This window comes from Haemorhous mexicanus, chromosome 18, assembly GCF_027477595.1.
Source record: "Haemorhous mexicanus isolate bHaeMex1 chromosome 18, bHaeMex1.pri, whole genome shotgun sequence".
NCBI classification, from domain to species: Eukaryota; Metazoa; Chordata; class Aves; order Passeriformes; family Fringillidae; genus Haemorhous; species Haemorhous mexicanus.
This window is the reverse complement of record NC_082358.1, coordinates 14,711,343-14,723,763: the sequence shown is the minus strand read 5'-3', so window position 1 is coordinate 14,723,763 and position 12,421 is coordinate 14,711,343. Positions and strand designations below refer to the sequence as shown.

Here is a 12,421-nt window from a genome sequence, read left to right as displayed (position 1 = left end):
GAGGAAGGACAGATTTTAGCCTGGAAGTGACACTGACCCATCTCAGTTACATCTGGAGCTGCTGCACCTGGAGTGGCTTTGGGCACCTCCAGAGCTGTGCTCCCCAGTGCAGACACCACTCTGAAAGGTTTCCCCTGCCCTGATTCACCTGAATTCTTCTCCTCCCTTTGGGTGGTCTGAAATCTTTTTCTAATAATAAAAACCCCAGCCACTTTTCATTTTCCAAGGTCTCTTTTTTTCACCCAAGCATGTAAGAAGGCTTCACCCCTTCCCCATTTCCACCAGTACAGAGCTTCAAGGTTCAGTGTGGAGCTGCCTCAATAGGATTATTTTTTTTTCCTCTGCAAGAAATATTAATTGCTAATAAATCCCCTTCCTCTAAGGCTCATGATGGGTGCACTGCATGCAATAATTTCACACTATTCCTTCTCTTCCCCCAGGGGTTGGCACTTCATAAAGTGACCTACAGCTACTGGAGTTTATGAGCTTTGAATAAACAAAACACTGTTGATTTAACCAGTTGGGGTGTTTACTTTCAATAGCAACAGTTACTGACATAAGGCAGCAAAGAAAATGCTATAGAAATACTCACACTTGGCCTGAAGCAGTGTGTCAACCTATTAACAGGGGACATTATTTTTCTATTTTATTTGACTGTTTGCAAATCAAGATGTCATGGATTCGTGGTGCCAAGAAATACAATGCATGCAGTGACACAAGACAGAAAGGGAGCCACTGTCTGAGAGCCCTGCAGCACCTCCAGGGAGCTCAGCCTGCAGGGAGCAGGGGCTGCCCACAGCCCACCCAGGCTCCCTGCACCCACTGCTGCCAGCTCCCCCCTGTGCCAGCAGCTGCAGAGAAGCTGAGGATGGGCAGCAGGCTGAACAGCTCACAGGAAACACAACTGCCCAGGGGAACTGTGCCAAGGCAGGCAAGGCTGGGTCTTGCTTCCCCACCTGGCCACAGTATCCATCCCTCTCCTCCTGCAGCAGAGAGGAGATCTGGCTTTCAGGGGAAAAGGGGGATTTTGAGAAAACTGATGACCTGGAGAAGTCTGTTGCAGCTCCAAACGTCCCCCACGAGGGTGTCACCCATTGCTGCTGGGAGGTGAGAAGGGACAATGTCAGCTGGAGCAGCCTGGTCTGGTGGAAGGTGTCCCTGCCCGTGGCAGGGGGTGGGACTGGAGGAGCTTTAAGGTCCCCTCCAAGCCAAGACATTCTGTAATTCTGTAATTCTGTGATGACCTGCTAGAGTGGAGCCCTCCACACTCCCCCACACCTGCAGACTGACTCCAGATCTCAGGTTCTCTGCTGTCCCCACTGCTGACAATGGGACAGCAGAGATTTGATCCTTGTGACACCTGATCAGGACTGAGGCTGATGTGCAGCTCAGGGAGGACAAAGCCACTGCTACCTGTGAGTAACTCTCAAGCCAATAAACCAGAAATGTGGCTGTTTCAGAGGGCTGGGGTCACCACTGGCACCCCAGTGCACTGGCCTCACCAGAACAATTATTCAGATCCTCCCTGGACACCTCTGTCCTTACCCTGCCCAGAGCAGCCCCAGCTCACCCCAGCTTGCTGGAAACCTTCGAGCTGGGACTCACCACCCCTGATATGTCTTTCCAAACCTCCAAAGGCTCTTGATCCAGCCACTGGTTCCTGTTGGGCTTGAGAAGATCAGCTAGAGCTGCTAAAGAAACCCTGACCCCTGGAAGCAATAGCAGAGGTGTAATTTGTTATGGGATTAATTCTTCCACCTCAGTGCAAACCTCAATGAGCCAAAGAAAATATTTCATTCCTGCTGTCACACTGGGTTTATTTACCACGAGCTGCCTGTGGTAGGATTGATAGGAGCAGAGCTGCTGTGCTCAACACTCATCCAACTCATTAAAGTTTGAGAGAGTTTGATCCCCTCCAACACTCCCTGAAGCATCCTGTGCTCTGCAGTGGGAGCAAAGACAAAGGCTGGGCAGCCATGGGAGGACCAAGGGCAGGAGACATCTCCAGCAGCCAGGGAGACATCAGCAAGGCACCCTAGAGAGAAGCAAATTTTTGATCAGGAGGACAGGATAATTTCCCTCCCTCCAGTAGGGGTATGGAGCAGTGGAAGACGTACAAACCAAGGAAATAAAGCTAATTTCCAGCCCTCATGGGGAAACCTTGAGAATGTGGTCTCAACACTCTGAAAAGAAGAACACAGTGTGACTGACAACAGTTTCTAATTTGCTGCCAGCAAGACTTAATCAGCAGTTTGTGCAGAGCCATCCAAGCAAAAAGCACCAAAAATAGAGAGCTTTTCTCCACCTCCTCCTCTGCGGATAATTGACGATGTCCTCGCCAAGGAGGAGTGACAAGCAGCCATGGCAGCAGTGTCAGATAAGTGTGATACTTTCTGTGAACTGCAGCCAGCTCAGCAAGCCAGTGTGTGATGAATGACAGGAAAGCCATGGCCTGGGTTCACTGCTCTGTCACTCATCTCTGTGGGGATGCACAGCATTTCCCTTCAGCCCCTGGTGCAGGGATGTGCTCTGCTGAAATGCTGCTCAGCAGTCCATGCTCTGTGTGCTGGGCTGTTTGCTTGTACCACAGCAGCACTAAAGACAAGAAGTGAGCAGGAGCTGACCCACAGCAAGGCTGGCAGCCTGCAGGAGGGGCAGGCATCCCCTTCGCTCTGACTCCAGCTTAAGGACTGAAATATTTCAGTTGCATGTTCAGAGTGGCAAATGTTGTCAGAATTCACTTTTACATCCTGTGCTTCAAGAGAGAGAAGATGTTCTTTAGAGAAAGCACCAGTTTTTCTGTCAGCTGCACTTGCAGCCAACTGCGTGACTGTCTTAAGTTGAAATGAAAGGGGGAAAAAATTCATTTAATTCAACTGGAAACCATGAGACTCCCATAATAATCATGGTTATGGTTAAACTTGCAAATAGGTATCTCCCAAGTGCAAAGAGACCATTTGTGTCTGCTTTTCTATCTGAATAAAGCAGGGCTCCTTCTTGCCTGCTGCTGTGTTCCAATAGCACAACTCCCAGCTGAGGAAAAGCACTCGCTGCCCTGCCAAGACAACATTCTTTTACATGACTAGCTCTTTCCTCTGTAGTTATTAATGTGTCACAAATCATAGGCTCAGATTGTCTAATATTATGGGAAAATCTACTAGAAGGAGAGAAAAATAAAGGAAACTTCCAGGGAAATTGATTAAAGGGAAATAAGAAATTTGACCCACTTTAATGGAACAAAATACGGTCAATAATAGAAACTATTTACATTCCTCTAGATGGACACACGGTTCTTTAGCAATAAGTTTTGTTTGTTTTGCTTTTTTACCACCTCGGAACAGCTATTATAAGAACAAGATTTTAGTCTCCTTCTCTCATGCCAAGTGCAATTTAAGTTTGCATTTTAAGGGATCCATGAGCACAGCTCAGAGTCGGCAAACGTGGACTCTGCAAAGCAAGAACTGTGGCAGACTTCGGGAAGGTTTAACAGGATTCATTAGAATAAAAATGGGGCCCAGTGGAGGACACTCCTGAGCCTCACACTCAGACATTTGCATGAAGCAGATTTTGGTTGCTGACAGCACGGAGCACAACAAGCTGCCCCACTACCCTGGATTCCACCCTGCCCCTTCTCTGCTCCAGCATGCTGCAGTCAAGGAGTGCAAACACAATTGGGGCACTCAGCCTGACTCCCAGAGGTGATGAGAAATCTGCCTTGGAGAGGCAGCCCAGGGTTAACAATTTCTGTAACACCAGAGCCCATCCACTCCCCAAGAAACGAGCTCCAGCTCCTGGTGAAAGGCAAAGGAACGGAGCTGATGTTACAGAAATCGTCCTCATGACTCAAAAATAACAGGCTGCAAGTGTCAAACCTCTCCAGGGGTGATCTTCCACGTGGCTGTGTTTGAAGGGACAGGTGAACTCAGTCACCCCTCACCTGCAATGTCACCAGCAGCTCTGTGACAGTCCTGCTGGCCCAGCAAGAGCTCACCCACCACAGGCTGGTTCCAGCCTAGAGCAGCGAGCTGTCCCAGCAGGGACACGTGGGGACATGGCCAGCCCTGAGCAGGGAGGGGGCAGGAGCAGGCCAGGCAGGACACAGCCTCAGGGTCCCCCACATCCCCCGTGGGGCTGGCACTTCACTGCTCAGCCTGCACCACAGCAGGAGGAGGGATCTCTCTCCCCTTTCCAGCACACACCTACAGCAGCGTGGCTTCCCACACCTGCCTGAGCCACGGCCTGGTGCTACAGCTCTCAGAGGGATTTCAAACGCCTTTGCCTCCCCAGTGGCTTCAGGATGAATCAACAGGCAGCAGCAGAAAAAAGCTGCTGAATGGTGCAGGCTGGTGTGGGTCTGAGGTCCATTTTAAGGCACAATCTCTAACAACACATCACCCCTCGTCCTCCCACACGCTGCTCCGGATGATGCTCTGAACCTGTGAAATCCCCTCCGAAAATCTGTCAAGTGCTGAATGCGACACAGATGAGGTGGAATCAAACAGCCCTCTGAAAAGCAGCTGTTTCACAGTTCTTGCTTCACTGCAGCTAATGATCTGCTGACACTGGTGGGAATTCCTCGGGATCAGCTTCTGGGGAGGAGAGTGCTCGGATACTCTGTTGGTAGCAACAGTGCTGGGGGAGCCCTGGGAAGGGAAATGGGCCGTGATCCTGGAGCTGCTGCTCACCAAGGCTTCCCCAGAGGGACATCATTTCTGCTACCAGACAGGAGGGATCCTGAGGAGAGCCCCTGGGATTAGGGTTCTCAGGTGGCCAGGTCAAAAACCACCCAAACAAACCAGAAAACAAAGGGGAAAAAAGTGAATCCCAGCAGCACAGAAGGTGGGACAAGAGGAAAACATTCCCCAGCCCCAGGGCCCCTTCTTGGCAGGGCACCTGAGCTTACCTGGACTGCCTGGGAGCTCTGCAAGGTGTGCAGATTGGCTGGGACGAGCTGAGGTGACCACCTCTAGTGAGATCTAGGCTGCATTGCTAATGCTGGCTGAGCCCCTGATGTTTTTAACTACCTTCCCAGAACCAGGCTGAGATAGGAAGTGCTACTGAAATGCAAAACCAGCGCTAAATATGCAACATACACACTAAATGGCAGAGGCTTTGCACTCCAGGTCACTTCATTCCCTGCTTCCTTGAGTTCAGAGAAGCACAGTCCTTAACATATCTCCCCAAACTGCCTGTATATCCACTATTCCAAAAATAAAACTTTCTCATTTTATTTCCTTGGGGATCAAATACATTTTTTTTTCCTTGTAGGAGCTTTGCTGTCTTCTATGCAGCCAATATTTTAATACTTTAATTATAAAAAAAACCCACTAACAATAAGCCACTTATACGGGTATCTCCACCCTTGGCTTTTTAATACCCCTAAGACTCATCAATGCAAAGACATCTCAGAATAAATGCTTCAACATCTTAACCAAGGCTCTGACACAGCAGTCAGTGCACAGGCAAATTAGGTGTGTGCATACAGCTCAGAAAAATGTGATTTACTGTGCAACCCGTGCCTGGATTTCTGCTTGAAATGCAGTGATGGGCACAAACACAACGTGCCATTGTGGAAGGGCCCCAGGAATGCCTGGCTTGCTCATGCTTGCTTTTCCTGAGGAGAATTTGAGTAGGTGGGGGGTGATCTGTGGGGCTCCCTGCAGGATCCAGGGCCAGCCTCCCCTGCCCTGGTGCTGTTTTCCTGCCCACAGGGTGTAGGAGTTACACCTGGAGCTTCCCCACCCCAGGAGCTCCTCTCTGAGTGCTTCCTTTAGCAAATGGACCTTTGTTTCAGCAGGGACACGTCTGGGGTGGAGGCCACTATTGTTTCAGCCATCTGCTCCCACGGAGGACTGGGACAATTTCCCAGGGACAGAGGTGGTGGCTACTCCCACTGCTGTCCCTTCCCCATCACAGTGCCCAGACACTTCACTCAGCTGCTAAAACACTCTGGCAGTTGGTACCTTCTCAGAAACACTGCCAAGAGATCATCCATAGCCACCATCCTCTCCCAGCCTTGCCTGGGTTATTCCTTTGTACTGCTTTTTAAAAAACTGCCATCGATAGTTCACCAGCCAGATTGATTTCCCACCCAGAACTGGCTCCTCTCATTCTAAGCAGCTGTATTAAAGTAATGTCTGCATCTCAATAAATACAACTCACACATGAGACACTCAATGGCTTTCTTCACATGACTTATGGCAAGACAGGTTCTGCTAAAGGGGTGAGTCATTCAGCAAAGGCAGAGGAAAACTGTTCATTATGTATTTGTGAAATCCCCAAACCACCAAAAAGGCACCATTTAACAACAAAAAGCATCACAGGATGCTCAGGAACCAGTAAAGTGGGCAGAGCCCTTACAGAAATGACTGTGACACGGGGGGCCTCATCAGAGGCCTCTCTTTCTCAGGATCCAGTCAGTTATAATGAGTGGGAGGTGCAGGTTCTGAGCTCACACATTTATGGGATTTGCACTTCAGAAATCAAAACTGCCAGTTTTCTTCTGTCCCTCAGGGGAATACCAGAACCACCTGTGCTTTCCCTGCTTCAGCATCCTGAGCTGTGCACCCCTTGGCACTGACAGCTAGAAAAAAACAATGACCAGAATGCACCTGAGCCTCAGAATCAGAGCTGCCCTCTGTTTCAGCTGTGCTCCTGCCACAGCTCAGACCACAGGACGCTGGTCACTTCTTTGGCACGGGACTGGCCACAGGGCTTGGAGCCAGCCCAGTCTGAATTCAAACCTCCAGCCACCTGCCAGTTCGTGGAGGAAAAGTTCTGATTGTGCTCCACTCGAAATAAAGCCAGGAAAGCAGACAGCTTGCACACTTTACCAACAGGGACAGTGCAGGTGTGTCCCTACACACACCCCCACGCTGCCCCTAGGAACCAGCCGAGAGCCAGCAGGACCCAGCAGCAATGCACTGATAAATGAACTTTGCAGAAGCCCCCAGCCCTGCAGCACGGAGCTTGCTGCCCTCACAAGCCCCAGGCACCTTGAAGAGCCACCTGCCCCCCAGACCTCTCCGAGGACAGGGAGAGCCTGGAGGGAGGGAAGAGCCGCAGCCCCCGCACGGGGGGCACAGAGGGCAGAGCGCAGCGGGGACTGCCGGCCCGGAGGCAGGGCAGGGGAGGAGCAGTGCAGGGATACTCACAGCACTCGATGGGGTTGGAGGCCGCCTGCAGGGACACGACCCTGCCGCTGGGCTCGGGGATGTGCACGCGGAACACCAGGCGCACCCGCGTGTTCTTGCGGCCGATGTCGGTCTCGCCCTTGCGCAGCTCGATGTCCGCGTTGCGCAGCTTCAGGATCCCCGCGCAGTCGATGCTGCAACACACACAGCCCCGGCTCACTGCTCTGCCCGGCACCTGCTCCCTCCTCCGGGCTCAGAGCAGCTCTAAGGACGTGCTCTGCTTGGGATCCAGACACTCCCAGACATGCAGCACACGAGGGGTGCTGCCGGACCTCTCGCCGCTCTCTGGCCACAGCAGAAGCTGCTCTCCAAGCACTAAAACCCCAAATCTTGTTTCCCGGTGCTAAGCACAGGAGAGCCGAAGGCAGAGAGCTCCCCAGGGCAGGAGCCTCCATCAGCAGCTCTCCCCAGAGCCCAGCTCCCAGGGACTGCCCAGCAGCCCTTCCCTTCCCACACCTGGGCAGGGCAGCTCAGCCCCGTGGGGAATCACAGCAGCTCAGGCAGCTGGTGACGGAATCCCCACTGCCTGCACCAGCCAGGCACGTGGAATTCAGCTCCACAGCAGGGACCAGACTGCTGTCTCCTCCTGACTGCTACAGCTGGGCTCTGCAGCCTGGCCCAGGTCACTGTGCCATCCTCCAAAGCCTGGGGACATTGAATATCTGCTCTTGCCATGCCTGGGAACATTCTCCCTTTCACTATGTCCCTGCACAAAGGGAGGGTGCAGGGAGCAGGATGGGGCTGAGCAGCAATGAAAGGATCAGGATTGCTTAAATCAGCACTGCAACCTAACATTTGGTGTAAGTGCAGATTGGCTTCTCCAGAGTCCAGTGTAACCTTGCAAACATGCCTGTGTTAGGAAAATGTGACAATTATTTGTCAAGCTCAGCAATAGCTCTCAGAGCAGGCAGTGAGCACTGCTATTAAACAGGCACTGCCAGCCTATTTTGATATCAGTTCTAAAAACACATCATTTCTCTTCTCTTGATATGAATTAATATCATGTTTGGGGAGGTATAAGCCCCAAGCTGCTTCCTACACCCACACTGTTCCTTACCCTTGCATATGTGCAGGGGTTTATTATTCCAGGGTTCCTTGTTAGGAATGAGGTATATTTTCTAAAAAAAAAAATGAATAAAGAATGTGGATTTTGCAATGAAGTAGGGGGGCTTAAAAACATAACTGCTCTGCCAATTTTGTCAGGCTCCTCTGAAGGATGGAGATACAGCTCTTCCCTCTGCAGAGCAATCACTCTCATGCCTGGCACACATTCAAGCCTGAAGTTTTCAGACTGGTGCCCACTTCATCCCTCTGCCTCCATAAAACTGGAAGGAGTAATACAGGCAAGATGTGCCTGTACTTGCTTTTCTGTTACCTATTACAAGAGCAGATCTCACGGCCAGAGCACTTGACTGGGTTCAGAAGAGGTGCTTTGTATTCCATTGAATGTTGAAAAATGCACCTCACCCCTGCTCCTCACGGTGTCCCAGCAGCACAAGGACCTGAGATTTGAGTCTTCTTTTCCTGAGTGCACTATGAACCCATTCTGACTGAGATGATGGATTAGTGAGACACTGGCTACCCATCCCTGAAGTGCCCAAGGCCAGGCTGGACAGGGCTTGGAGGAGCCTGGGACAGTGGAAGGTGTCCCTGCCATGGCAGGGGTGGCACTTGATGGGCTTTAAGGGCCCTTCCAACCCAAACCACTCTGTGATTACAGCACAGTCACTGCAGAAACTGGAATACAGAGCAGAATGCCTGCTGGATGGGAGCTCCCAGGTGCTTGTAGCTGGTTTTGTAAAAGGGTCTTGCCCTCACAAACCACCCCAACGTGCTGGAAAGGGGAGTCCCTCCAGAGCATCGTTATTCTTTTAAGTGACTCCTTTCCAAAGAGAAAGAACTTCAGCGCCAACTTCATCCAGCTCAACTTTGCTAACGAAAAGAAATCTACTTACGTTGCTTTCATGTTGTTTTTGGGTTCCAGGGGGATCTCTAACACCTTGGTGTTGCCAATGATCTTCTCGTAGCTGGTGGTGGTGACGGTCTTGCCCGTGATGCGATGCACCTGGTAGAAGGCGTGGGGCTTCAGGATGCGCTCATCCGCCGTGCCAATGAAGATCTGCAGCCCCAGGGGCTTGTTCTCCATGTACCCGTGCAGCTGGCAAGACATGGAAAACTGCTGTCACACACTGGGCCTGCAGAGCCTCCAGGAAACCAAGGAGGTTTGCAGAGTGTGGAGATAAATGTGGTTGTCTGGCACTGATTCACTGCTCTTGGAAGCTCATCCTTCCCCCAGTCGTTGGTTCACCTTCAACCATTCCTCTTGCACTATATTAAAACACCACCTGTACAGGTGGAGATGGCATTTTGGGTCTGGCCCTGAACAGCACAAGGATGTTTAGTTGAGCCTGGGGTTTCTAGGCCTCAAGGACACAGATTCTTCTGGTTTTTTGGGGTTTTTTATAAACACCATTTGCTGCAAGGAAACCAGAATGCCTCCATAGAGCGGGAGACAAGGAAATTTCTCCTTCCTTATTAACGTTCAAAATTACAAATCAAACCATTCTAAATTTCTCACATAACCAAAAATGAGAACCAGACATTTATCTACCACATAGCCAGGGATCGAGCTGAAAGGGAACTTTATGGTCTGAGACATGCTAAATTTGTTTTCAATTACTCTGTCCACATACAAAACCTTGATGAAGCCATACAAAGCAAATAGTACTGGAAGATCAGAGAAAAGGAAGATTAAGCTAATGGTATTCATGGCCAAACCAGGGTTTTTATCCTTTTTTTTAATTTTCACCAGTCAGCAGGAGGTATCCTTGCACAGAAGGATTAATTCCCCCCTGGAAGGGGACCACATGCAGCATCAATGCAGGGCTGGCAGCCTTCCTCCAGGATGGCAGATGTGACACTCACTCTCCAGAGCCATCACTCCTCACCCAGCACACATTCTAGAGGCAACAAAGCCAGGGGCTGTGCCCCGGAGACCCCCCAGCCAGGGCTGAGTGAGCAGCCTCCCCTGGCATGAACAGCTCCATTGAAGGCACCAGGCCCTGGGCAGGGGCTGTGCAAGAGCAAACTGCAGAGCCCAGCCCAGGCACAGCCCAGACCATCCCACACCTCACTGGAACCAGTGTTCTGGAGATGGGGAGGAGGGGAATGGGGCAGGAGGCTCTGTGCAAACCTTCAGCTGGCTCTGGGAGCCAGGGGAGGAGCAGGGAGCCGGGCTCAGAGCACCAGGGCTGGTACTGGAGACACAGCATGGCCAGGAATGTGAGAAATACAGCAGCAGCCACAGTTAGAAATGGATAAATGGGAGATGAAAGGCAACAGAGGCCAAAAGGACAGATCTGCTGGGAACAGGCACTGATGGAGGAGTCAGCCCCTGCTGATCCACAGCCCAGATCCACTGGGAGCCACACGGAAACTCACCCTAAGCACAGGGCTTTCAAAATCCAGCCTTTCCTGGCCTTCAGTGCAAAGCCCTTGTATCACCAAAAGCCATCCTGTCTTCACAAGGGGTGAGGGGAAGAGCAGTTTTTAAGCACTGAGTGTGTTTATTGTCATGCCTGACAGAGGAATTCTTGGTGGAGCCAGCTACAACAACGAGAGCATCCTTTGGACAGGAGGGGTTATTACAGTGATAGCAAAGCAGCTTTTGCTCTCCCCTCTGTCCTGGAAGAACAAAATCCCAGAGTTATGGATGGGAGACTGAAATGGACGAAAACAGATAATAAATTACAAAAGAAAATCTGCCCCCAGTGAGCACAGTCAGTAGCAGCTGTAACAGAACTGGCTACATACACAGGGTTTCATACTGGCCACCTTTAAAAGTAATTTTAAGTGGTGTTTGCTCATGTACAGAATGAGTTCCCAAGACAAAACTGCTCATGGCTGTCCAATAATGTGCATGCCTGTGGGTGTGTGTTGTATAAATGCATACAGACCTCAAGAAGAGAGGAATTGATTCCCTGTTCATATGGCACTGTCTGTATCATCTGCTGGCCCAGGGGCATAAAACACACAGTAAAAGGCCTCCTGATCCTCCACAGAACCAGATTTTAAATCAGTTGTTTGGTCAGTGGAAGAAAATGACTTCTTATTTTTGTAATTTGTGGTATTATGGCAATGCTGTGGGATGATGTAATTGTAAAATCAGAATAGCATTATAAAATGCAAATACAAAGAGAAAAAACATATGTAAAAGACTTAAGTGTCCCCATATAAAAGGGTTTATCCTTGAGCTAACTGATTGCACTTTCAGGGCTAATATAGGTGATCATTTACCATAACCACTTCCATCTACCTTTCACTTGCTCTGAACACAGCAGGATGACTTAAGAATAAAAAACCAGAGATGAACAGATCACAGAAACACTCCTGGAGATTTAAAATCAGAGTTTTACACTCATCTTCACCACCAATTTAGCACAGCTCTGGTCATGTCACACCAGCTCTCTTTACCAGCCCCAGGGAACAGTGATGCCCCCCCCGCCCAGCAGGGACAGAGCATCTGCGCTGCTTTTGTGTAGAGAAAATTCTGTGAGCTAGAATGAATGAATCCATCAAAGCTATGCTTCAGAGATATGTCTCTTCTTAAAACTGAACTGCTGAGGATTGCCACTGTCAATAAACACTCACCTCCACTACCCCAGGCAGCTGCTTTAATATTTAACCAGAGCGCCGATCTTTTCTTTGGAGAAGCAAAGGAGGAATAAATTTGACCCTTAAACAAACTTTGAGAAGTGAAGATTTAAAATGTTTTTTAAGATACTAGCTCTGAAATTCGTTTTTTCCTCCCTTAGCAACAACCAAGCTGCTCTAAAATCCCTGTGTTTCAGTGTTGTGCCCATCAGAGCTGCTCCCTCCAAGCCCTGTCAGGAGAGCACCAGCCCCACACCAAGGTGTGCCTTCACTCTTTTTCACTCTTCTTTCCATGAAGAAAACAAAATCATCTGGATTTCAGTTTCAAGAGAGCAAGGATCAAGAAAGATTTATGAATACAGAACTCTGGGAGGAAATATTTTTGTGTATTATAAGGTGACCTATTCACAATAAAACTCCCCCAAACTGTATACAGATCGAGTTGGAAAAAACCCAACTCCTTTGAGTCACATTTGCCACAAGGGGAAAGAGAAGCCAGACATGATGTGTACCTTTCCATATTCTATTTTGGGACTTTAAGATCCTATTTCTTTCACTTGAAAGATTTTTCTTAA

At 49.8% G+C, this 12,421-nt stretch overlaps 1 protein-coding gene across 4 annotated transcripts in view; it reads right to left on the bottom strand.

The window, feature by feature from the left end:
- Positions 1-12,421, bottom strand: part of NFATC2 (nuclear factor of activated T cells 2) — a 78,691-nt gene that overhangs the window by 48,966 nt on the left and 17,304 nt on the right. For all 4 annotated transcript variants that reach the window (XM_059862330.1, XM_059862329.1, XM_059862328.1 and 1 more), the window contains exons 4-5: positions 9,149-9,351; positions 7,155-7,327 (exon numbers count right to left, since the gene is read on the bottom strand). In XM_059862330.1, the coding sequence (XP_059718313.1) occupies positions 7,155-7,327; positions 9,149-9,351 (376 nt within the window). The remainder of the gene's footprint in view (positions 1-7,154; positions 7,328-9,148; positions 9,352-12,421) is intronic.